General features: G+C 35.1%; 1 protein-coding gene across 4 annotated transcripts in view; it reads left to right on the forward strand.

The window, feature by feature from the left end:
* Positions 1-27,716, forward strand: part of VPS13A (vacuolar protein sorting 13 homolog A) — a 271,791-nt gene that overhangs the window by 30,114 nt on the left and 213,961 nt on the right. For all 4 annotated transcript variants that reach the window (XM_068974525.1, XM_068974527.1, XM_068974528.1 and 1 more), the window contains exons 2-9: positions 9,529-9,572; positions 12,198-12,240; positions 19,410-19,505; positions 19,782-19,883; positions 23,946-24,055; positions 24,782-24,841; positions 26,629-26,688; positions 26,894-26,974. In XM_068974525.1, coding sequence (XP_068830626.1) covers positions 9,529-9,572; positions 12,198-12,240; positions 19,410-19,505; positions 19,782-19,883; positions 23,946-24,055; positions 24,782-24,841; positions 26,629-26,688; positions 26,894-26,974 — 596 coding nt within the window. The remainder of the gene's footprint in view (positions 1-9,528; positions 9,573-12,197; positions 12,241-19,409; positions 19,506-19,781; positions 19,884-23,945; positions 24,056-24,781; positions 24,842-26,628; positions 26,689-26,893; positions 26,975-27,716) is intronic.

Raw genomic sequence — 27,716 nt, forward strand, 5'->3', positions numbered from 1 at the left:
CATTTTATGTGTGTATTACATTTTCTTTATCCATTCATCTGTTGATAGACACTTAAGATGCTTCCATTTCTTGGCACTTGTAAATAATGTGGCTATGAGCATTGGGGTGCATGTATATTTTCTAATTAGTGTTTTTTTTTTTTTCTGAATATATACCCGGGAGTGGAATTGCTGAGTCATCTGGTAGTTATATTTTTAGATTTTAAGAAACTTCCACACTGTCTTCCACAGTGGCTGCATCAGTTTACATTCTCACCAACTGTACCAGGGTTGTCTCTTCTCCATATTCTTAGCAACATTAGTTACTTGTATTCTTTTTGATGACAACCATTCTGACAGGTGTGAGGTGATATCTTACTGTGGTTTTGATTTGCATTTCCCTGATGATTAATGATGTTGGGTGTGTTTTCATATGCCTGTTGCCCATCTTCATGTCTTCTTTGGGAAAATGTCTATTCAGTTCCTTTGCTCATTTCTCAGTCTTTTTTTTTTTAGCTGCTCTATGTGGTATGTCAAGTCTTAGTCCCCTGACCGGGGGTCAAGCCTGAGTCCCCTCCATGCAGTGGAAACATGGAGTCTCAACCACTGGACCCCCAGGGAATTTAATTTCTCAGTTGGGGGAGGGGTTGATATTGAGTTGTATGAGCTGTTTTTTTTAAAAAAAAAACAATTTATTTTAGTTGGAGGATAATTACAATATTGTAATGGTTTTTGCCATACATCAACATGAATCAGCTATGGGTATACAAGTGTCTCCCCATTCTAAACCCCCTCCCAGCTCCTTTCCCACCCCATCCCTTTATGTTGTCCCAGAGCACCAACTTTGGGTGCTGCTTCATGCATTGGTCTCTGAACTCACACTGGTCATCTGTTTTACATATGGTGATGTACATGTTTCAGGGCTATTCTCTCAAATCATCCAACCCTCTCCTTCTCCCACTGAGTCCAAAAGCATGTTCTTTATGTCTGTGTCTCTTTTGCTTGCCTGCATGTAGTATTGTCAGTACCATCTAAGTTCTGTATATATGCATTAATATACAGCGTTTGTCTTTTTCTGACTTACTTCCCCTCTGTATAATAGGTTCTAGGTTCATCCATCTTATTAGAACTGACTCAAATGAGTTCCTTCTACTAGCTGAGTAATATTCCATTGTGTATATGTACCACAACTTCCTCATGCATTCATCTGTTGATAGACATCTAGGTTGCTTCCATGTCCTGCTGCTGCTGCTAAGTCGCTTCAGTCATGTGAAACCCCATAGACGGCAGCCCACCAGTCTCCTCCATCCATGGGATTTTCCAGGCAAGAATACTGGAGTGGGTCGCCATTGCCTTCTCCGTGTCCTAGCTATTGTAAATAGTGCTGCAGTGAACCTTGCTGTACATGCGTCTCTTTCAGTTCTGGTTTCCTTGTGGTGTATGCCCAGTATTGGGATTGCTAGGTCTATGAGCTGTTAATATACGTTGGATGTTGTCTCCTTATTGGTCTTATCATTTGGAAATACTTTCTCCTACTCAGTAGGTTTGTCTTTCTGCTTCGTCGATAATTTTCTTTGCTGTACAAAAACTTTAAGCTTAATTAGATTCACTTTTTCTGCCTTTTTCTTGCTGTAGAAAATGGATCCAAAAAAATACTGCTGCAATTAGGTCTTTAATCCAGGTTGAATTTATTTTTGTATATGGTGTTATAAAATGGTTTAATTTTAGTCTTTTACATGTGGCTGTCCAGTTTTCTCAGCACCACTTATTGAAGAGACTGTTTTCTCCATTGTATATTCTTGTAGACTAATTGACTGTAAATATGGGGATTTACTTCTGGACTCTCCTCTTACATTAATCAATGTGTCTGTTTTTGTGCCAGTACTATACTGTTTGGATGATGATTTTTTTGTTGTTTAGTTGTTTGGTCATGTCCAACTCTTTGCGGCCCAATGGACTGCAGCATGCCAGGCTTCCCTGTCCTTCACTGTCTCCCAGAGTTTGCTAACATCTCTTGGAGTTTGATAATGATAGCTTTGTAGTATAGTCTGAAGTCAGAGAGGGTGATTGCTTCAGCTCTGTTCTTTTTCAAGATTGTTTGGGCTATTCAGGGTCTTCTGTGTTTCTATGCAAAATTATTTGTTCTTGTTCTGTGAAAAATACCATTGGTATTTCGATAGGGGTTACATTGAGTCTATACTTTGCATTGGGTAGTATGATTATTTTTTGTTTTTTTCCTGAATACAGGTCTTGTACCTGTTTGGTTAGATTTACTCCTAGATACTTTATTCTTTTTGATGCAGCTGGAAAAGGTCAGTTTTCATTCCAATCCCAAAGAAAGGCAATGCCAAAGAATGCTCAAACTACCGCACAATTGCACTCATCTCACATGCTAGTAAAGTAATGCTCAAAATTCTCCAAGCCAGGCTTCAGCAATACGTGAACCGTGAACTTCCTGATGTTCAAGCTGGTTTTAGAAAAGGAAGAGGAACCAGAGATCAAATTGCCAACCTCCGCTGGATCATGGAAAAAGCAAGAGAGTTCCAGAAAAACATCTATTTCTGCTTTATTGACTATGTCAAAGCCTTTGACTCTGTGGATCACAATAAACTGAGGAAAATTCTGAAAGAGATGGGAATACCAGATCACCTGACCTGCCTCTTGAGAAATCTGTATGCAGGTCAGGAAGCAACAGTTAGAACTGGACATGGAACAACAGACTGGTTCCAAATAGGAAAAGGAGTACGTCAAGGCTGTATATTGTCACCCTGCTTATTTAACTTCTATGCAGAGTACATCATGAGAAACGCTGGGCTGGATGAAGCACAAGCTGGAATCAAGATTGCCGGGAGAAATATCAATGACCTCAGATATGCAGATGACACCACCCTTATGGCAGAAAGTGAAGAGGAACTAAAAAGCCTCTTGATGAAAGTGAAAGAGGAGAGTGAAAAAGTTGGCTTAAAGCTCACCATTCAGAAAACGAAAATCATGGCATCCGGTCCCATCACTTCATGGGAAATAGTGGGGAAACAGTGTCAGACTTTACTTTTTGGGCTCCAGAATCACTGCAGATAGTGACTGCAGCCATGAAATTAAAAGACGCTTACTCCTTGGAAGAAAAGTTATGACCAACCTAGATAGCATATTCAAAAGCAGCAATATTACTTTGTCGACTTAAGGTCCGTCTAGTCAAGGCTATGGTTTTTCCAGTAGTCATGTATGGATGTGAGAGTTGGACTGTGAAGAAAGCTGAGCACCGAAGAATTGATGCTTTTGCACTGTGGTGTTGGAGAAGACTCTTGGGAGTCCCTTGGACTGCAAGGAGATCCAACCAATCCATTCTGAAGGAGATCAGCTCTGGGATTTCTTTGGAAGCAATGATGCTAAAGCTGAAACTCCAGTACTTTGGCCACCTCATGCGAAGAGTTGACTCATTGGAAAAGACCCTGATGCTGGGAGGGATTGGGGGCAGGAGGAGAAGGGGACGACAGAGGATGAGACGGCTGGATGGCATCACGGACTCGATGGACGTGAGTCTGAGTGAACTCCGGGAGTTGGTGATGGACAGGGAGGTCTGGTGTGTTGCGATTCATGGGGTTGCAAAGAGTCAGACACGACTGAGCAACTGAACTGAACGGAATATATTGTTTGTTTTTTTTTTAAAATAGTGTTTGGAAATGCAACGGATTTCTGTATGTTAATTTTGTATTCTACAATTTACAGAATTCATTGATGAGTTCCAGTAGTTTTCTGGTGGCATCTTAAGGGTTTTCTGGGTAAAGTGTCATGTCATCTGCAGTGATGATTTTACTTTTTCCTTCCCAGTTTGGATTCATTTTATTTCTTTTTCTTCTCTGCTATGGCTAGGACTTCCAAATCTATATTGAGTAAATGTGGCAAGAGTGGACAAATTGTCTTGTTCTTGATCTTAGAGGAAATGCTTTCAGCTTTTCAGCATTGAGTATAATAGTAGCTGTGGGTTTGTCATATATGGTCTTTGTTTTGTTGAGATATGTTCCCTCTCTGCTTGCTTTCTGGAGCATTTTGCTCATACGTGTTGAATTTATCAAAAGCTGTTTCTGCATCTGTTGAGAGAGTCATAAGGTTTTTATTCTTCAGTTTACTAATGGGCTGCAACACACCGATTGTTTTGTGGAGATTGAAAATTCCCTGCATCCCTGGGATAAATTCCACTTGATCATGGTGTATAAGCCTCTTAATGTATTGTTTTAGTCAGTTTACTAGTATTTTATTGAGAATTGTTGCATATAGTGATACCAGCCTGTTATTTTAGTTTTTTGGTGGTATCTTTGGTTTTGGTGTCAAGACGATGGTGTCCTCATGGAATGAGTTTGGAAGTGTTCTTCCTCTGATATTTATGGAGTAGTTTTAGAAGAATAGGTGTTAACTCTATGTTTGGTAGAATTTGCCTGTGAAACCATCAGGTCCTGGAGTTGTTGTTTATTCGGAGTTTTTAATCACAGGTTAAATTGTAGTACTTGTCGTTGGTCTGCTCATGCTTTCTTTTACTTCCTGGTTCAGTCTTGAAGACTTCCTATGTTTTCAAAGTAGCAGCTTTTAGTTTCCTTTTTCTTTTCTATTTTCTTGGTCTCTATTTCACTTATTTCTGCTCTGATGTTTATGATTTCTTTCTTTGTGCTAACTTTGAGTTTTGCTTGTTCTTTATCTAGTTGTTTTAGGTATAAAGCTAGGTTTTTTTCATTGAGATTTTTCCTGTTTCCTGAGGTAAGCTTGTATTGCTATAAACTTCCCTCATATGACTGCTTTTGCTGCTTCCCATAGGTTTTGGATTGTTGTTTTTTCATTTGTCTCTAGGTATATTTAAAATTTCCTTTTTTACTTCGTCAGTGATCCATTGATTGTTTAGTAACATATTGATTAACCTATGTATTTGTGTTTTTTGCAGTTGTTTTTAGTGTGTTTCTGACCTTATAGCTTTGTGGTTGGAAGAGATGCTTGATACAATTTCAGTTTTCTTAAATTTACTGGGGCCTGCTTTGTGGTCCAACATGTGATCTATTCTGGAGAATGTTCTATGTGCATTTGAAAAGAATGTGTATCCTGCTGCTTTTTGATTGAATTCTGTCTGTATATCAGTTAAGTAGATGCGGTATAGTCTGTCCTTTAAGTAAAATTTATTTTAATTGGAGGCTAATTACTTTATACTATTGTGGTGGTTTTTGCCATAGATTCACATGAATCGACCATGGGTGTACATGTGTTCCCCATCCTGAACCCCCCTTCCACCTCCCTCCCCATCCCATCCCTCAGGGTCATCCCAGTGCACCAGCCCTGAGCACCCTGTCTCATGCATTGAACCCTGACTGGTGATCTGTTTCACATATGATAATATACATGTTTCAATGCTATTCTGTCAAATCATCCCACCCTCGCCCTCTCCCACAGAGTCCAAAAGTCTGTTCTTTACATTTGTGTCTCTTTTGCTGTCTCGCATACAGGGTCATCATTACCATCTTTCTAAATCCCATATATATGCGTTAATATACTGTATTGGTATCTTTCTGACTTACTTTACTCTGTATAATAGGCTCCCAGTTTCATCCACCTCATTAGAACTGCTTCAGATGTATTCTTTTTAATGGCTGAGTAATATTCCATTGTGAATATGTACCACAGCTTTCTTATCCATTTGTCTGCTGATGGACATCTAGGTTGCTTCCGTGTCCTGGCTATTGTAAACAGTGCTGTGATGAACATTGGGGTACACGTGTCTCTTTCGATTCTGGTTTCCTCGGTGTGTATGCCCAGCAGTGGGATTGCTGGGTCGTACGGCAGTTCTATTTCCAGTTTTTTAATGAATCTCCACACTGTTCCACTAGTTTGTAGCAATCTTTAAAGTATTTCATGTGATATAAATATACCTAGTTAAGCTTTCTTTTGATTTCTGTTTACATGAAATACCTTTTTTCATCGTTTCTCAGTGTGTGTATCTCTAGATCTGAAGTGAGTCTTGTGTAGTGGGTCTTGTTTCTGTATCCATTCAGCCACTCTGTGTCTTTCAGTTGGAGTGTTTAGTCCACTTATATTTAACTTAATTATTGATATGTATGTTCTTACTGTCATTTTGTTAGCAGTTTTGTATTTGTTGTTGTAGGTTTTCTCCCTTTCTCCCCGCCCCGCCCCACCTGCCCCCTGCCACCTTTGTTCTCCTGTGATTTGATGAGTATCTTTTGTGTTACATTTGGGATTCCTTTTCTCTTTTGTGTGTATATCTATTATAGATTTTGGTTTGTGGTCACAGTGATGTTTTTGTGTATAGCACTCTATGCAAAACATAAAAGCTCAAACATCCCTACATGAGAAAGGAAATACTTTTAAGTCCAGGAAGTGCAGAGTCCCATGCATGATGAACCCAAGGAGGAACTCATAGAGACATACGTTTGTCAAATTGACAAAAATTAGACAGTGAGAAAATACTAAAAGCAACATGGGAAAAAAACGCACATAACATACAAGGGAATCTCTATAAGGTTATCCCCTGATTTTTAGGAGAAACTCTGCAGGCTAGAAGAGAATGGCACAATATATTCAAGGTGATTAAATGATAAAATCTACCTTCAAGAATACTGTACCCAGCAAGGCTCTCCTTGAGATTTAATGGAGAGATCAAAAGTTTACCGTCGAGCAAAACCTGAAAGAGTTCAGCACTGCCAAATCAGCTTTACAACAGTTGTTAAAGGAACCTTCTTTAGGTGAAAAAAGAAGACCGTAACTGAAAACAAGAATATTATTAAACGAAAAGGTCACTGGTAAAGGCAAACAGACAGTAAAGGTAGGAAGTCATCCACACATACAAAACTAGTAGCAAGGTTTAAAGATAAAAGTAGAGAAGTTATCTACACCCACAATAAGCTGCTGTTGTTTCGTTGATCAGTTTTGTCCAACTCTTTTGTGGCCCCATGGACTATAGCCCACTAAGCTCCTCTCTCTGTGGGATTTCCCAGGCAAGAATACTGGAGTGGAGTGACATTTCCTTCTCCAGGGGATCTTCCCCAGGAATCAAGCCTGTGTCTCCTGCATTGACAGGCAGCCTTGACCACTGAGCCGCCAGGGAAGCCCAAAAGAAGCTGTTAAGGGATACACAAAATAATGAGATACAAAACATAGTTTGAAAAATAGTCATTGTGAAGGGATACAAAAAATAATTAGATACGAAATTTAGTATCAAAAATAGTCATAGTGAAGGGAGGAGAGTGCAAATACATGTTTTTAAAAAATGCATTTGAGATCAGCAACTTAAAACAGTTGTATAGATTGCTGTGCGAAACTTGTCATAATCAGAAAAACCCAAAATCTAAAATCACTTGTACTTTAAATGGTACTACTGATATCTAATTTTAGTTTTATATGTGAATATTAACTTTGGACAAATTAAATGTTGTTACCTCTTAATTTTTCTTCAGTGATATGTAGTTTTCATTTTGTTGGACTGGAAGCCCTTTTAAAATTTGTTAAAATATATTTGATAGAAATATTTTTTCTATCAAGTTTAATTTTAACCAGTATATAGAGATATATAACATTATAGACTTAAAGCTATTTATTTAGAGGAGATACATTTTAATGTAAAATAACATTTTACAGTATAATGCTTTTTCCAGTTGTACTAATTCATCTTATATCTGTGCAGTATATTGATTTAAAAAAAACAAAGCTGCCAGTTCAAAGAATTAGCCATAAATGTAAAGTTTAAGCTATACTATTGAACATTAGAGTAGAAAAAATAGTAAGTGGTACTCCATATACCTATGTCATTCACCCAATATATATTGGTCAGTACCCCAATATATTAATGTTTGTTTCTAATTGTACAAGTCACTTCTATTAGATGTTCACTGATGTTTACATCTTGGTGTTTTTCCTGTATATCATGTGAAAATCTAGACAACAGTTCAGTTCAGTTCAGTCGCTCAGTTGTGTCTGACTCTGTGATCCCATGAATGGCAGCACGCCAGGCCTCCCTGTCCATCACCAACTCCCAGAGTTTACCCAAACTTATGTCCATCAAGTCGGTGATGCCATCCAGCCATCTCATCCTCTGCCATCCCCTTCTTCTCCCACCCCCAATCCCTCCCAGCATCAGGGTCTTTTTCAATGAGTCAACTCTTCGCATGAGGTGGCAAGGGTTTCAGCTTTAGCATCAGTCCTTCCAAAGAACACCCAGGGCTGATCTCCTTTAGGATGGACTGGTTGGATCTCCTTGCAGTCCAAGGGACTCTCAAGAGTCTTCTCCAACACCACAGTTCAAAAGCATCAATTCTTCGGCACTCAGCTTTCTTCACAGTCCAACTCTTACATCCATACATGACCACTGGAAAAACCATAGCCTTGACTAGACAGACCTCGGTTGGCAAAGTAATGTCTCTGCTTTTGAATATGTTATCTAGGTTGGTCATAACTTTCCTTCCAAGGAGTAAGCATCTTTTAATTTCATGGCTGCAGTCACCATCTGCAGTGGTTTTGGAGCCCCCCAAAATGAAGTCTGACACTGTTTCCACTGTTTCCCCATCTATTTGCCATGAAGTGATGGGACCAGATGTCATGATCTTCGTTTTCTGAATGTTGAGCTTTAAGCCAACTTTTTCACTCTCCTCTTTATCACTTTCATCAAGAGGCTTTTAAGTTCTTCTTTACTTTCTGCCATAAGGGTGGTGTCATCTACATATCTGAGGTTATTGCTATTTCTCCCAGCAATCTTGATTCCAGCTTGTGCTTCATCCAGCCCAGTGTTTCTCATGATGTACTCTGCATAGAAGTTAAATAAGCAGGGTGACAATATACAGCCTTGATGTACTCTTTTTCCTATTTGGAACCAGTCTGTTGTTCCATGTCCAGTTCTAACTGTTGCTTCATGACCTGCATATAGGTTTCTCAAGAGGCAGGTCAGGTGGTCTGGTATTCCCATCTCTTTCAGAATTTTCCACAGTTTATTGTGATCCAGTTGCTCATATTCAAATTACTGTTTAAAAGTGAAGGCATTCATTTTCTGTAGCAGAATTAAAACAGAGCAAGATATGACAACACTCAGTGTCTCTAATTAATAAGAAATCCCTATTAATCTCACATGGATGAATTAAAAATCTTTTCAGTTGCTCATTGCAAATATACTTAAGTGCAGTCATTTTTTCCAGTAATTTCTTACATCATGCTATGTTGGTAGATTCATATTATTGGTATAATTTTGATGAAAATGTATCCATTATCCTTGAGCTACATATCCTTGAGCTACATATATCCTGTATAGGTCAGAACTTATAATAAATGATGTTTGCTCAAACGTAGAATCTTAGACTAAGTTGAAGAATGAAGGGGAGCCAACAATTATAGTTGGATTCTGTTTCTATTTACATTTTGATAACTGTTTTCCTTAATAGGACATTTAGGAATGAAGTATACCTACCTTGTTAAAATAAAGTTTATTTGAGTATTTCTCCTTGTTAAAATAAAGTTTATTTGAATATTTCACTTTTAGTTTTTTATTCATTTTTTTTGTTGTTGTTTTAGGAGCTGTGGCCCTGAAGAATCTTGAAATTAAAGAAAATGCCCTGGTATGTTTTGACAATAGACACTTTGTTATGTTAGGTTCCATGAACAGGTTACATTTAGGTTACATGAACATCTTCCTGATTTGTCATCTTAAATTGTTTAAGTTTAAGAAAACTTAAAATAATTTGTATAAACATGAATTTTGCAAAATGGACTTTCAGTCTCCATAGAAATACAACCTGACTGTAATTTCCCCCATTAAAAATATTTCTAAGATTTCTCTCTTTCTGTATGCTTTCATTTTAGATTTTTAAGTTACCTCTCCAGTCATCTTCAGTTTTCTTTCCCCTGGTACCGTTTTAATCATATATATTTTTTTGCCATAGAATACAGTAGCATTAACAGTGTTGTGCAGCCATCATCAGTATGTATTTCTGAAACATTTTTATTACACTAAGGAAAGCTTTGTCTCCAGTAAGAAATAACGTAATTTCCCATTCCCTTTCCCCATTCACCCTGCTAGCTTCTGCGTCTCTTAATTTGCTTATTCCAAGTACCTCATGTGAATGGAATCATGCTGTGTTTGTCATTTTTTATCTAGTTTACTTAGCATAATTCCTTTAAGGTTCATCCATGTTGTAGCAGTTATTAGGAAATCACTGCTTTTTATGAAGGCTGAATAGTATTTTATGTATATACTGCATTTTGGTCACTTATCTGTTGATGTCCACTTGGGTTGTTTTTGCCTCTGTCTCTTGTGGATAATGCTGCTATGAATATTAGTATTCACGTCTGTTCAAATCCTGGGTTTCATTTCCTGTGGGTAAATACTTAGGAGTGAAATTGATGGATTATTTGGTAATTGTATGTTTAGCCTTTTTAGGACCTCCCACGCTAAGTCCGTAAAGAATTCACCTGCAGTGCAGGAGGCCGGGGTTTGATTCCTGGGTTGGGAAGATTCCCCTGGAGAAGGAAATGGCAATATACTCCAGTACTGTTGTTCGGGAAGCTCAGAGATGGAGGAGCCTGCTGGGCTCCAGTCCATGGAGCCACAGGGGTCGGGCCCCGCTGCGCCATTGAACTGCCGCCACCCTGTTCCCATAGCAGTTGAGCCACGTTATTCAGGCGCACCTTGGAGATTTTGTAGGCTTGTTTCCAGCCCACTACAGTGAAGTGAATACTGTCACAGTAAAGCAAGTCACAGAAGTGTTTGGTTTCCCAGGGTATTTAAAAATTATGTTTACACTGTGTGTGTATATGCTCAGTTGCTTAGTCATGTGTGTCTCTTTGCCACCTGACGGACTGTAACCCACCATGCTCTTTGTCCATGGAATTTTCTAGGCAAGAACACTGGAATGGGTTGCCATTTCCTCCTCCAGGGGATCTTCCCAACCCAAAGATCAAACCCACGTCTCTTGCATCTCCTGCATTGGCAGGCAGATTCTTTACCACTGTGCTACCTAGTCTAAAAAAACAGTGTCTGTACATCAATTAACAACTAATGCTGTTGGGAAAGTGGCACTGATAGATTTCCTTGGTGAAGGATTGCCACAAACCTTCAATTTGATTAAAAAAAAAAAAACACGACAAAACCAAAACAAACAAACAAAAAAACCAGTATCTGGGAAGTGCAACAAAGTAAAGCACAATAAAATGAAGTTTACCTGAATTCCCACCAGCAGTACATGAATTCCAATTTTCCATATCCTTGACAACATTTACTTTCTGTTTTTTTTGATAATAACTATCCTAATGAGTATGAAGTGGTAAATCTTACTGGTTTTCCTTAGTACTTCTCTAATGATTAGTGAGGTTGAGCATCTTTACATGTGCTTGTTGACCATTTTTATATGTTCTTTGGAGAAATGTCTATTGAAAAGCATTGCTAATTTTATAAAATCATGGGTTTTTTTTTTGGGGGGGTGCACTTTGGTTCTTTACATATTTTGGATATTTCCCCTTGTCAGAAGATATGATTTGCAAATACTTCCTCACATTTTGTGGGTTGTCTTTTGCTTCTGTTAACAGTGTTATATACAAACATTTTTTATGTAAAAAATTAAATTTCGGTGAAATTGGATTCATCCTTTTTTAAAATTGTTGTTGCCTGTGCTTTTCATGTAATATCCAAGAAATCACATGATTTTGTTTTCTTCTGAATGTTTTATAGTTTTTGTTCTTATGTTAGACCTTTGGTTCATTCCAAGTTAATCTTCATATATGGTATAAGATAAGGGTCAACCACATTCTTTTTGCAGGTGGATATCCAGTTATCCTAGTACCATTTATTGAAAAGGTTGTCTTTTCTCCCATTGAATGAGGAGAAATTTATTTGAGGATATATTTTTGCACTAGTGGTTTAGTTTCCCTTCAAATATACACTGACAGTGAAGTTTCCCACTTTCTTTTCTTTTTCAAACAGTGTAAAAGCTGTAATGATTCTGATATGAGTAACTTTGATGGTCAGTACTGCTGTAGAATCTTTCGCTATTTAAGGTGATCAGGCTCTAAATTTTATGGATTTGAAGATATTGCAGTTATGTATTTAGAAACTTAAATAAGTATTGAAGGTAAAGAGAAGGTGTAAGTTAACTTAAATCCCTTAAGTAATTTTGGGAAGAAAAAATTAGTTATGTGTTTTGCAAACTGTGTATGTACTAAGATTTTACATATATATTTTTTTGTAGAGTCAACTGGATGTACCATTTAAAATTAAAGTTGGCCATATAGGTAAGCTGTCTTTATTATTTGTATGTCCTCCTGTTAGACATGTAACCAGAATAATATGTCTAATATCTCTATAATGTGACCTTTATAATGTTTCTGAGTATAAATTAAAAGAATCATGTGTTTTAACCTATATAAAACTTTGTTGTGTAACTTAATATGTGTTGTGATCCATATATCCCTTGTTGAATACCTGTGAAATACTTTTAAAAAGTATTTATTTTTAGCTGTACTGGGGCTTTGTTGTTGCAGGTGAGCTTTCTCTAGTTGTAGTGAGTGGGAGCTACTCTCTAGTTGTGCTGTGAGGGCTTCTCATTGCAACAGTTTCTTTTGTTGTGGAGTACAGGCTCTAGGGCATGGGGGCTTCAGTAGTTGTAACATGGGCTTAATAGTTAGAACTTGTGGGCTCCAGAGTGCAGTGCAGGCTCAGTAGTTTTGGCACAGATGCCCAGTTGCCCAGTGACATGTAGTGTCTTCCTGGACCAGGGATTGAACCAGTGTGCCTTGCATTGCAATGTGGATTCTTAACCCCTGCCACCAGGGAAGCCCCAATACTTGTGAAATTATACATCTTGTTAAGTGTTGAAATGAGTTGAGATCCAAAGCATTAAAACTAATGGAGAGAATGACTGTCTCAGTTTCTTAAGTTTCTGACTAGTTATCATTGCTGTATTCTGATTGGTCATGGATAAACGGTATAAGGAATTGGGTCTGGATCCTCCAGGCAGTTTGGTCAGGAACCAATCAAAAACCTGGTTTCCGTTCTGCTAGTTTTCTAGGAAACACTATGCTAATTTTCTTGTATTACATTTCCAGTTTTTGTGGTTTACATATATTGGTTGAGCAGAATATACTGGCTCAATATACTAGTTGAGCAGAAATTGATTCAAATGTGTTTAATAAAGACATACATGTTTCATTTCTTAAACTATTTCGGTTTATTAACTTTATTGGTTTACATATTGTACAAGATGGTAGTATTATTATTTGTGACTTAAAATTAGTATTATGCAGATAATTTGTGTAGAAGAATTTATATAATGTTATTGCAGTGTATTGGTGTCACTTGGAGAACAAGGTGTTTTGAAAGCTGATGAAATTTGTGTAGAATGGTAGTATTATTATTTGTGACTTAAAATTAGTATTATGCAGATAATTTGTGTAGAAGAATTTATATAATGTTATTGCAGTGTATTGGTGTGATGAAATTTGTGTAGAATGGTAGTATTATTATTTGTGACTTAAAATTAGTATTATGCAGATAATTTGTGTAGAAGAATTTATATAATGTTATTGCAGTGTATTGGTGTCACTTGGAGAACAAGGTGTTTTGAAAGCTGATGAAAATCTCCACAATTTTGTGCTCTTATAGTTGGTATTAGACCATATGCCGAAGAAACTTTTTCCATTTACATTGCTAGGACTGTAATTCTGTTTCTCTTCTTCCTTTTGCCCCCATAATTTAAACACTACTTAGTACAAATAAAATGGGAAAAATGTCACCCATTACTTTTCCACCTAATATATTTATTTTTGCAAATTTTTATATGTTTTTTTACATGTGAACATTTTGACTTGTAATCATGGTGTATGTAGGATTTTATGTTTTAAAATTATCATTAATAAAGATTCCTCATAATCCATATTGATTTGACCTCCCTTTTTTCTCAATATTGCATATTACAAAATTTGAACAATGTAATCTTATTTCTGTTGGTCCAAAAATTTACAGTAAATGTTTTCATATACTTTTTGAAAGTATTCTAAAAGTCATTGAATTTTATAACCTATGATCATTGTAAATCAGTGTATATAAATTTAACATCTAGAAAAATATATAAGGACAGTAGGTAGACTTGGTTTCATTTAGTGCCTTCATTATTTCTGTTCTCTCTTTTCTTTTCTGACCATGTTTAAAAATGATGACAGGGTAAATTTTCAGTGTTAATATAAGGTGGTAGAAAGTACACTGAACTGATACCTAATACATAAGATAATCTTGAGACTCATTTAAGGTGTCATTTGCATATCTCTATCATAGAAACTGCCATTCTTTAATATCATTATCATTTTTACTTCTAGACAGTAAGTTTTTTGAAAAGTAGATTTAATTTTAAAATTTTAATTTTATCATATCTTCACTTAGCACAATACTTGGCTTATAGTAGAAATACAGTCTGCTTGCTAAATGAAGTACACATTTCCAAATGAGTGATGTAGTGGTACAACCAGTTTTATAAGAACGTATTGTCCCCTTGCCATTAATGGGGGTTGTTAATCTTACTGATCTTTCAGAGTTTTCCTCATTTAAGATGCAGAATTACATACATATCAAATATGCTTACATACACACTTTCAAAGTAATTGTTTTCATGTGGAAGATTTTTAAAGTACCTTCTTATGTATTTTTTCTGATTTTTCTAAATTTTCTGTAAGAAGCCTGCCCTTCATAAGGAAGGAAAAAAATGATTTGGTTTAAAACAAATGCTTAGTGGTACAAATGGTATATTGTTAGTATAGAAATTTTAAATGGCCACTATCTTCTCTGATTTTATTTTATTTTTTAATTTTTAGTTTTACTTTATTTTGCTTTACAATACTGTATTGGTTTTGCCATACATTGACATGAATCTACCACGGGTGTACATGAGTTCCCAATCCTCAACCCCTCTCCCACCCCATATCATCTCTCTGGATCATCCCCGTGCACCAGCCTCAAGCATCCTGTATCCTGTATCGAACATAGACTGGCGATTCATTTCTTACATGATAGTATACATGTTTCAATGCCATTCTCCCAAATCATCCCACCCTCTCCCTCTCCCACAGAGTCCAAAAGTCCATTCGAAACATCTGTGTCTCTTTTGCTGTCTCGCATAGAGGGTTATCCTTACCATCTTTCTAAATTCCATATATATGTGTTAGTAGTATACTGTATTGGTGTTTTTCTTTCTGGCTTACTTCACTCTGTATAATAGGCTCCAGTTTCATCCACCTCATTAGAACTGATTCAAATGTATTCTTTTTAATGGCTGAGTAATACTCCATTGTGTCTATGTGCCACTGCTTCCTTATCCGTTCTTCTGCTGATGCACATCGAGGTTGTTTCCATGTCCTGGCTATTATAAACAGTGCTGCGATGAACATTGGGGTACACGTGTCTCTTTCAATTCTGGTTTCCTCGGTGTGTATGCCCAGCAGTGGGATTGCTGGGTCATAAGGCAGTTCTATTTGCCATTTTTATTTTTATTTTTTATTTTTAATATATATTTTTTTAATTTTAAAATCTTTAATTCTTACATGTGTTCCCAAACATGAAACCCCCTCCCACCTCCCTCCCCATAACATCTCTGTGGGTCATCCCCATGCACCAGCCCCAAGCATGCTGTATCCTGCGTCAGACATAGACTGGCGATTCAATTCTTACATGATAGTATACATGATAGAATGCCATTCTCCCAAATCATCCCACCCTCTCCCTCTCTCTCTGAGTCCAAAAGTCCGTTATACACTGCTGTGTCTTTTTTCCTGTCTTGCATACAGGGTCGTCTTTGCCATCTTTCTAAATTCCATATATATGTGTTAGTATACTGTATTGGTGTTTTTCTTTCTGGCTTACTTCACTCTGTATAATAGGCTCCAGTTTCATCCATCTCATCAGAACTGATTCAAATGAATTCTTTTTAACGGCTGAGTAATACTCCAATGTGTACATGTACCACAGCTTTCTTATCCATTCATCTGCTGATGGACATCTAGGTTGTTTCCATGTCCTGGCTATTATAAACAGTGCTGCGATGAACATTGGGGTACATGTGTCTCTTTCAATTCTGGTTTCCTCGGTGTGTATACCCAGCAGTGGGATTGCTGGGTCATAAGGTAGTTCTATTTGCCATTTTTAAAGGAATCTCCACACTGTTCTCCACAGTGTCTGTACTAGTTTGCATTCCCACCAACAGTGTAAGAGGGTTCCCTTTTGTCCACACCCTCTCCAGCATTTATCACTTGTAGACTTTTGGATCGCTGCCATTCTGACTGGTGTGAAATGGTACCTCATTGTGGTTTTGATTTGCATTTCTCTAATAATGAGTGATGTTGAGCATCTTTTCATGTGTTTGTTAGCCATCTATATGTCTTCTTTGGAGAAATGTCTATTTAGTTCTTTGGCCCATTTTTTGATTGGGTCATTTATTTTTCTGGAATTGAGCTGTATAAGTTGCTTGTATATTTTTGAGATTAGTTGTTTGTCAGTTGCTTCATTTGCTATTATTTTCTCCCATTCAGAAGACTGTCTTTTCACTTTGCTTATAGTTTCCGTTGTTGTGCAGAAGCTTTTAATTTTAATTAGGTCCCATTTGTTTATTTTTGCTTTTATTTCCAGTATTCTGGGAGGTGGATCATAGAGGATCCTGCTGTGATTTATGTAGGAGAGTGTTTTGCCTATGTTCTCCCCTAGGAGTTTCATAGTTTCTGGTCTTACGTTTAGATCTTTAATCCATTTTTAGTTTATTTTTGTGTATGGTGTTAGAAAGTGATCTAGTTTCATTCTTTTACAAGTGGTTGACCAGTTTTCCCAGCACCACTTGTTAAAGAGATTGTCTTTACTCCATTGTATATTCTTGCCTCCTTTGTCAAAGATAAGGTGTCCATAGGTGTGTGGATTTATCTTTGTGCCAGTACCATACTGTCTTGATGATTGTGGCTTTGTAGTAGAGCCTGAAGTCAGGCAGGTTGATTCCTCCTGTTCCATTCTTCTTTCTCAAGATTGCTTTGGCTATTCGAGGTTTTTTGTATTTCCATACAAATTGTGAAATTATTTGTTCTAGCTCTGTGAAAAATACTGCTGGTAGCTTGATAGGGATTGCATTGAATCTGTAGATTGCTTTGGGTAGTATACTCATTTTCACTGTATTGATTCTTCCAATCCATGAACATGGTATATTTATCCATATATTAGTGTCCTCTTTGATTTCTTTCATCAGTGTTTTATACTTTTCTATATATAGGTCTTTAGTTTCTTTAGGTAGATATATTCCTAAGTATTTTATTCTTTTTGTTGCAATGGTGAATGGAATTGTTTCCTTAATTTCCTTTTCTACTTTCTCATTATTAGTGTATAGGAATGCAAGGGATTTCTGTGTGTTGATTTTATATCCTGCAACTTTACTATATTCATTGATGAGCTCTAGTAGTTTTCTGGTGGAGTCTTTAGGGTTTTCTATGTAGAGGATAATGTCATCTGCAAACAGTGAGAGTTTTACTACTTCTTTTCCAATTTGGATTCCTTTTGTTTCTTTTTCTACTCTGATTGCTGTGGCCAGAACTTCCAGAACTATGTTGAATAGTAGCGGTGAAAGTGGGCACCCTTGTCTTGTTCCTGACTTTAGGGGAAATGCTTTCAATTTTTCACCATTGAGGATAATGTTTGCTGTGGGTTTGTCATATATAGCTTTTATTATGTTGAGGTATGTCCCTTCTATTCTTGCTTTCTGGAGAGTTTTTTTTTATCATAAATGGATGTTGAATTTTGTCAAAGGCCTTCTCTGCATCTATTGAGATAATCATAAGGCTTTTATTTTTCAATTTGTTAATGTGGTGAATTACATTGATTGATTTGTGGATATTGAAGAATCCTTGCATCCCTGGGATAAAGCCCACTTGGTCATGGTGTATGATCTTTTTAATGTGTTGTTGGATTCTGATTGTGATTTTAAAACTTAGAAAGCTATTCTTCTTTTAGAAGTCAGGTAGTTTATTTTTCTTTAAATTAGTATGAAGAAATCTTTTTCTTGATTTGGCATTTTTTAAAACATGGGTTTTTGGAGTTATATAATACAGTATGTCTAAGTATGTATTATTGTTTTTCAGTTCCTAAGTTGTGTCTGACTCTTTTGAGACTCCATGCACTGCAGCACAGGCTTCCCTGTTTTTCACTATCTCCTGGAGTTTGCTCAAATTATGTCCACTGAGTCATTGATACCATCTATCCATCTCATCCTCTGCCACCCTGTTCTCCTTTGCCTTCAATCTTTCCCAGCATCAGGGTCTTTTTCAATAAGTTGACTCTTCACATCAGGTAGCCAGAGTATTGGAACTTTAGCTTTAGCATCAGTCCTTCCAGTGAATATTCAGGACTGATTCCTTTAGGATTGACTGGTCCAGGCAGTCCAAGGGACTCTCAAGTCTTCTCCAGCACCAAAATTCAAAAGCATCAATTCTTGAGTGCTCAGACTTCTTTATGGTCCAACTCTCACATCTATACATGACTACTGGAAAAACCATAGCTTAGATTATATGGACCTTTGTTGGTAAAGTGATGTCTTTGGTTTTTAATACACTGTCTAGATTTGTCATAGTTTTCTTTCTAAGGAGTTAATGCAGCAATAATGTATTTAGTAAGTCTTTTCCTTCCCTGATCATGACAACTCGTTTTAAATCTAGAGATTCATACTTTCTAAAAAAAATTTTAAATATTAAAGACTACTGTAGAAGTTTTCTACATATACTAAATACATAAAATACATAAAACTAGAATTAATAGTGTAATGAGTCCTTTACATCATATTCTTTAGTTTAAGAAATCTAATGCTTTTAAAATCCTTTCCTGTTGGGTTGTAGCAAAATATTTTTATCAGTTGAAATGATTTTCTAAAATTGCCCAGGATCCTTGATTATTACCATAGGAATTTATGAGTACATACACTTATGATAATCATACTTATGTAAATATTGTATATATACAAATATGTACATATGTGTAAAATCTCTCTCTATAAAATATACTTATATAAAGTTTGTAATCTACCTTTTTATAGTATAAGAAAAATATTTCTTAGAGATTTTGAGTAAGAATTGGTACAAATCAATCTTACTTTATCAAGGATTGTTGATTAATGGAAGGATAATACTGATATGTTTGTGGTACATATCACCACAATAGAAACTTGTAAATATTTAGAACATTTTTAAGTCGGTTTTCCAATAATACTAATACAAATAATTTCAAATCATCACTAAAAAACTTTTACTTTATTGTTGTAAAATAGCTTTCTATAAAGTTAATGAGCTCATAAGTCAAAGACTACTTTGTTATCACCTTTAATGTTTGATAGAAAACAGGCTGATAGTAAATCTAGATTGAAGAATAATATTTTTTCTTTTTTTTCTTATAGGTACTCTTAATCTTATAATTCCGTGGAAAAACCTTTATACCCAACCAGTTGAAGCTGTATTAGAAGACGTTTATTTACTCATAGTGCCTTCTTCTAGTAAGTCAAATTTTAAACATTGTTATTTCAATTACTCCTTTTTTTAATGTGAAAAAATCGTTATATTTGATAATTATATTCGTTCAAATAATTTTGGTGAATTTTTTGAGCTTTTTTAATATTTAAATGTGTTATTTGGTAATATAAAATAAATTGGTTTTTACCCTCAATTTTTGCAAACTTTAAATTAGTGATTATTTTCCAGGATATTTTTTTGGAATGACTGTATTTAAATTTAAGGTAATTAAGAGTCTTCCTTTTTTATACTTTCTGCAGGAATAAAATATGATCCTATAAAGGAAGAAAAACAACTCTTTGAAGCAAAGCAACAGGAATTGAAAAGAATAGAAGAAGCAAAACGAAAAGTAGCTGATCAAGGTAAAGAAAACAATAAGGATGGTAATAAGAAAAGCAGGAAAGAGCTAAATATTTATTACATTACTATATTATTTTCTTCTCAGAGCACTGAGATTACTTTAAAAATATGATAGGTCTTATTATAAGAATTTTAATGTGATTTCTATGTTTTTATCATGTTTATAGAAATATTACCTTATAGAAATTTACCTTAGTGCAAATAATATTCCAGACTTATAAGGGTGAGGTTAGTTTTTAAGTATAGTAGTTAATTTCATGAAGTATTTTTTTTTTTTTACCTTTCTAGTCTTTTCCTTATTCCACTTTTATCAGTTCTTCACCTTTTGGAGATACTTAGTTTCTTGATATATTTCCAAATCTGTTTACCCTCTGGCGTCACATACATTCCTGTTCAGCTTAGACCAAATTGGTCCATTACTTTAGTCCCCTTCTTTTGTTAGTATTAGAGATGTCCTGCAGAAATCTAACCCCTTTCCACTTATTGCTGTTGATGATAATGGAGTAATGGTAGTTCTTTATATAACCATCAACATCTGCACTCTTGTACTCTGACTCTTAGGTTTTCCTTCCAGTGAAGCTTTCTCTTTGACATGTAAATATGCCATAGCCTCTCTTATCTTTAAGCGTCAAGTCATGTTCCTATCCTTGTCCTCTGGTTAGCTTATGCTCCTCCATCCTTTGATAGCTAAGCATCTTAGAAGAGTTGTATGTGTACTGCTCAAAATGTCCTTGCCATTAACTTACTTTTTAAATAAAAAAAAAAGCAATAATAAACAATTTACCGGTTGACTAACAGGTAAAAAAAGGCATTAAAAAAAGATTTACCACAATTCCTGGCAATACTTCTTATGTTTTCATTTGTATTGTCTTTCATCCATACCCTCATCCTCTTTTTAAAAAAAAATTTTTATTGTAGTGTTCATATAAAATTTGCCTTCTTCATTACTTTTAAGTAGTTCCATGGTATTAAATACATTTATTGTATTGCATCCACTATCACCATCTCTCCCCATATCTCTTTTCATTTTGTAAAATTGAAACTTTACACTCGATGGACAATAACCCACCCATTCTTCCCCCCTTTACCCCCAGACCCAGGCAAAACTGCAATTTTGCTTTTTGTCTGTTTGATTTTCACTCTACTGAGTAATCATGCAAGTGGAATCATATAGTATTTGTGTTTTCTTCAGTGGTTTATTTACCCATATGAAGTATTATATCTTCATAATGTCAGACAGGACTGAGTGACTTTACGTTCACTTTATGTCTTCAAGGTTTATCCATGTTGTAGCATTTGTCACTGTTGCCTTTTTAAGGCTGAATAAGATTCCATTGTGTGTCTATGTGTAAAAATTAGTATTTTAGCATCTTTTTGTCTGCTTATTGACCATTTGCATATCATGGGAAGTCAGATCCCTAGTGTTGATTGGCAATAGCAGTTGGATATGGGTCTTAACATTTATTACATAGACCTTTTACTTAGTATGTCCATTTTGGTATGATGGATTTCCTTGTACCTTCACATACATAGTCTCAGAGTCTGGAGCCTGTCAGTTTTATTGTCTCCAGAATAAACATTTGCTTCTTATGAGAGTGGGGAAAAGGATAATTGCTTGATCCTGTGGATTGGAAGAGGAAGGATACCTAAAAATCTAACTACTCAATATACAGACTTTAAGCCAGTCCTTATATGATCACCTTCTTCCTCCACCTCTTTGCCATTTATATTTTCAGAGGATTCCAGTTCTTGAATCTTCCCAGGGTTCTTTTTTTAACTTATTTTGTATTTTATTGGCATCTCAATTTACGGGCATTTGAGATCAAATTTCTTCTTCTGTCATGTTGTCTAAGGCCATCTGCTTTCTAGCTTCTGAATTTTTTAAGCTTTCTCTTATTCTTCTACACTCTTTTCTTTTGGTCTTGGAGATTTATCCATTTTTCCCCTTTACTTTTGCCTTCATGGGGTTTTACTGAGGAAGAGAAAAATAGATGCAAACTCACGTTTAATCAGAAGTGCCTCCTAGTTATACTTAAATCTAAAATATAAATAGCCATGCTTAAGGTTCATCCATTATACCTGTTAGCAGATAGAATTTTGAACTCTTCTACAAAATAGTTTTGTTGCTTTTATGACTTGAATCTTGTCTACCTTTCCAGACTTTTACTGACCCCATCCCTTTCATATCTGCTCTGTTCTTTGTTCCAGCCATACTGGCCTATTTGTAGTTTACTGAATGTACCAACTACTCTGTGATCATATCTTACTTCCTGCATTATTCAATATACTTTTGAGAGTTGTCAGTGTTAGGAAGATAGTTCAGGCTATAAGGTATAGATGAGATTCTCTGCAGCAACAGTATAGCATGAGAAGAGAAACATTTCTAGAACTAAGCCCTAAAGAAAGCCAACATTTAAGGATCGTATAGAGGAGGAAAACAGCAAAAAAAAAAAAAAAAAAAGACCAAGAAAGAGTGGTTAGATAAGTATTATAATAGGAAATTTGGAGATTACATTTCGATGGGAAAAGAGTGGCTTGGAAAGTGAAGAATATGTCAGATCCTGCTGATTTATCACGTAAATTGAGGATTAACAAATAATCATTTATTTATGACATGGAGGTCCTTGGTCACCTTAGAAATTGCTATTTCGATTTAGTGATGATTGCAGAGAGGAAGCCTCAATTTCTTCATAGTTGTAAAGTGGTTTGCTAAGAGTAAAAAGGGCAGTGGAAGAATTGTTGGACCTTTGACGAGTACCAAGAGAAATTTTAAGATGGTTACTCTGGAGTGTGAACAAGTTGATTGGAGAAATGTAGTAAGATTGTTGGTTAGTTGAAGTTGGTAATGACTAACTTAAGGTAATTGCAGTCTGTTTTGTAGTAATTTTTCTTCTCCACTACTCACCTGGCAAGGCATACAAATGTTTATATAAAAAGTAGAGTTTGGATTTGTGTCGGCTTGGAACTTTATTGACAGAAGAAAAAGGAGAAAAAAGAAAGCACAAGAGTTTAAAGTGTTGGTGAAATAATGTATTAAGGAATCTGAGCTGGGTAAGGAAGCCTGAAAGAAACTAGTTGATAGGGAAAGAAAAATTTAGCATTTAATTGAATGACTAAATTTATAGAGCAGAGGATTTTATTAGGTAGTGATGGGTTTCAGCATTTAAAATAAAAAACTCTCATCTTCAAAGAGTTTTTATTCTACTCTGTTTATTAATTCTAAAGTCCTGTTCAGTATGTTCTTTCACTCATGCTCCCCTTTGATGCAAGTATGAGAATATCTTCATCAGCTTTTCTTTATCTGAGACTTTCTAGGTCAGCTGAATTAGAAAGTAGTAGGTCATTAGAGGAAAAGATAAATAATAAGTATATACAGGTGAAATAGGACTAGAAAAAGATCGCTTTCATTGGCATTTTTAAGTGGGGGCAAAAGTGTTAGTAATTAGTGGTTATCATCAGCATATTGAAAAAAATTAGGAATCTCAATTTTTTACTCTTTATATTTTCCTGGAAAGTATTGAAGAAGATTGTTTAATCTCATTTTGAAAAACAAAACAAATGAACATCTTTCATTTTTGCTTAAAAGGGGAGAGGGAGAGAATCTTATATCTTCCTATTTTGTGTTTATTAGAGAAGGAGCATATTCAGCTGTTTTATACTTCTATCCACAGACACCTTATGATGATAGTACAAATTTTAAGGGAGATTCTTTCTTTGCTGTTGTTTCTGACTCTCCTAATATGATCCTGTTATAATTCTTACCTAATAATCTTACTGTTTTTTATGTCCTTATGTACTCAGGTATACCTACAGAAATTATAAAATTTGATGCCAATACATTCTACATGTTTGTTAAGCTTTAGTTTGGACAAGAAAGTAGGTTTTGAAAATTGTGTGCATTTAGTCACCCAGGAAAGTCTTTGGTATGTAAGATACTTGGAAAGGAGACTTAGTATTCTGATTACAGATTTCTTTCTTTAAGAAGGTAGCATTTGTTATTTCAATACAGATACTTATAGAATGTTTTTTTCATTCATATTAAAAATGAATATTTGCAATTATAGAAAAACAGCATGTGGAGAAACAGGATACTTTCACAGAAAAATTAATTACCCAGATCATAAAAAATCTTCAAGTGAAAATTTCCAACATCCATATTCGCTATGAAGATGATGTAAGTATTTTAATAGGTGATAACTTTTTACATTTATTTTGCTATTTAATGACACCTGCTCTGTAGTGGTCAACATATGAGATGCTGGCAAGTGGAAGGATATAGAGCTGAACATGACATGATCTTTATTTTTTATACTTAGTTGTAATTTGCAGTCCTTAGTGCCTTGATTACACTTTTCTAAAATGTTCAAGCATCAGATAATGAAGGAAAATTTCTTTCGTATAATCACCTTTGGTAGATTTAGCAGTTACATGTTTTTAAAATACTTTATACTGTGTTTACTTCCTGGAAAAAGCAATGGTTTAGGAATCATCAGTTAGACTTAACTAATTGTTTGATTTCAAATAGATCATATATTGTCTCTCAGACACATCATCGCTGGCTTCTCACAGCTCTGTTGTGAGGGTCAATCTCATTTGTAATGAACTTCTTTTTTGTAGAATGAAAAAGAGTATTTTTTTGTTGAGTTGCTGAGTCATGTCTCTTTGTGATCCCATGGACTGTAGCAACATTATATTGATATATTATTATTGTACCACACTAATACATTGGTGCTTTATATGTAGTTAGGAAAAATGTAGAAATAAAAATTATTTCAGAAACTAGGAAAATGTTTTTGAATGTTTGAAATAGCTTACTTACCAGAAAGTGAACTTTTTCTATAATATAAATTTTGTCCATCTACTAAAAATCTGAGTAAAATTTACTCTCCTTCCTCTTTAGGTCACAAATCGAGAAAACCCTCTGTCATTTGGTATTTCCCTTCAGAATCTCAGCATGCAGGTACTTTTTTAAAAAAAATTTAACCATATTTAATTTTGTAGTATAGTTATTTAAATTACTAATAACTATTTAATGTATGCCAGCATCAGGAGTAGGTATCTATGTAGAATTCATACAGGAAGTGCATAGACTGGATTGAAACTGGGGGTAGGTAGTTTCATATTTAAAAAATAGTTGATAATCAAATTTAGTTTCATATGTGAGAGATTATTTGCCAATTATGATATTCCATACTTATTTTACTTTAAAAAATCCATTCTGAATTTTAAATGCATAAGTACAAAATAAAAGTAATGTTCATTTCAAAATCTTTGATTAGTTGTGGAAAGTATACAGAATCAAATCATTTCATCATCACTATTGCTAGTAATCGTGGCATACTTTCTTCCTGTTTAGTTTTTTAATTAAGAAACTTTAAAACTGTAGGGGAACATAAGAATTATGAGACACTTGTATCCAGAATGGATGATAGTTAAGTCTGTCATTTAGTTTAAATTTTAAATACTTTTAAAGAATAAGCTGTTATGAATAAAGTTTAAATTCCTTTTGTATTCTGCTCCACTCTTCTCTCCCACCCAAGAGGTAAACATCTTACATTTTTAAACTTTACACTGTATATCCATTAAAAATGTATAGTATTTGGTAGATTTTTGAAAGTTCATGTAAATGTTACATGATTCTTCTCTCAGTTTCCTTTTTTGCTGTACATTGCTTGTGATGTGTTTATTGCCACATGTAGTTTAATTGATTCAGTTCAACTGCTGTATAGTATTTCATTATATGCTTTTGTTTTTTATGTTCATTCAGTTTTTGTGTATGGTTTTTAAAATTTGGATCTACCTCAAACAGGAAAAGAGAAAAGTCAAGTGAAAAGTTATTCAATAAAGTTGGGTGAGGTAAACTGTCAAATGCTATTGTAACAGTGAAAATAAGGTTGGAAAATTAGCCATTGGATTCGGCATTGTGAAGGTGCTTGGTAACAGTGTCAGCAGTGGTTTTCACCACTGGTTTTGGAGGTATTTGGAAACTTGTCCCCCAACCGAGCCATACTCAATTGCAAACTCAGGCTGAGACCTAGCTATTTTGTTTAAAAAACCCTCCAGGTCATCCTAATTGCGTGATAAAATTTGAGCCACCACTGTTCCAGTTCATTTTGTTCTCTACAAAAAATGAAAACTATCTTTTAAATATAAGCATTTGATATCAATTTATTTCCCTCAGTGACTTCATTGCTTTTAAAGTCTATAATTTTGTCAAAATAGTTTATAATCCCTGTGTTATCTGACCCTAGGTGGGACACCTGATTTTATCTCTTTTCCCTGTTTTGAATATGTTCTTGGGCCGTATTGGGCTACTTCATTTCTTTGAACATACCATACATTCAGATATCTTCCTACCATGAATGATATTCCCTACAAATTTAGAATTAATAATTTCTATTAATGTGTCACTTAGTAGGTTAGGTATCACTTTCGCCATCACATACCTGAAATTGAGGCTCCTATTGTGGAGTCTCTAGTTACGGACTTTATTCTCCCAGAGTACTGCATATTTAACTTCCATAATGGCACTTAACTGGTTTGTAATTTGCTTTCTAGTTTGTTTTTCTCCAGGCAATGAGATGGTTGAATACAGAATATTCAGTTAATATTCTTTGACTAAATGTTATGTTTTCAAGTACATTTTAATGGAAGATTGGTCTAGGGCAGGATAGATTCTGTTTATCACTTAATCTGCCATTTCACATGCAAGTGACAGTTTTTACTGCTGCTTTTTTTCCTTTTCAGACAACTGATCAATACTGGATTCCATGTTTACATGATGAAACTGAGAAACTATTTCGTAAGGTAAAATAAACAAAAATTATGTTTTGTCAGTCCATGGGCTTGACGAAAGATACTTTTAAGACAAGTGATAATACACAAATAAGGATTTTTGTCAACTGTGTTGACTTAAGTGTGATATGACCAATTAGTTGAGACTTCTGAAAAAGCATATGCTAAAGAATCTTCATTGAAAATGAGGCTTATAATAAATTTGATTTATTTTCAGTTAGTCCGATTGGATAACCTTTTTGCCTATTGGAATGTGAAGTCTCAGCTGTTTTATCTTAGTAATTATGATGACTCATTGGTAAGTAAATTTTTTTGGTACATGCATATGTATCTTTGGTATCATATTTTGCATAGTTTTATTCTTTGTCATTTATCTAACATACTGTAGATAATATGTTAGTCAGTGGTCCTTTTTTTCCTAGGCAAAAATCCATTAACATTTCCAGCAGTAGGTGAATATATATGTTTATACATAGACATATATAAACATACCTTTTTGGTATAACTGATATGAAACATTTGTTATGTGTGTAACATGTTTTGATATTTGTATATATTGCAAAATGATCAACACAATAAGTCTAGTTAATATCCATCACCATATGTAATTATACAGTTTTTCTTGTGATGAGAACTTGCAAGATTTACTCATAACAACTTTCAAATATGTGACACAGTATTATTAATGATAGTCACCATGCTGTATATTACATCTCCATGAGTTAATAAATAGTTACTTTATAACTGAAAGTTTGGACTTTTAGACTCCCTTTGTCAATGTTTTTCCCATCCTGTCAGTACCTCCCTCCGCCACTTCCTGCAGCCACCAATCTGTTCTCTATATTTTTTTTTCTTGTAAATTTCACATAAAAGTGAGATAGTACAGTGTTTGTTTTTCTCTCTTTGAGCTATTTCAGTTAGCGTAATGCCCTCAAGATCCATTTGTGTTGTCCCAATGGAAAGATTTCACTCTTTTTTTGTGGCTGAGTGATATTCCACAGTGTGTCTGTGTGTGTGTATATAAAACATTTTCTTCATTC

Source organism: Capricornis sumatraensis, chromosome 6 (assembly GCF_032405125.1).
Source record: "Capricornis sumatraensis isolate serow.1 chromosome 6, serow.2, whole genome shotgun sequence".
In the NCBI taxonomy this organism is placed as follows: Eukaryota; Metazoa; Chordata; class Mammalia; order Artiodactyla; family Bovidae; genus Capricornis; species Capricornis sumatraensis.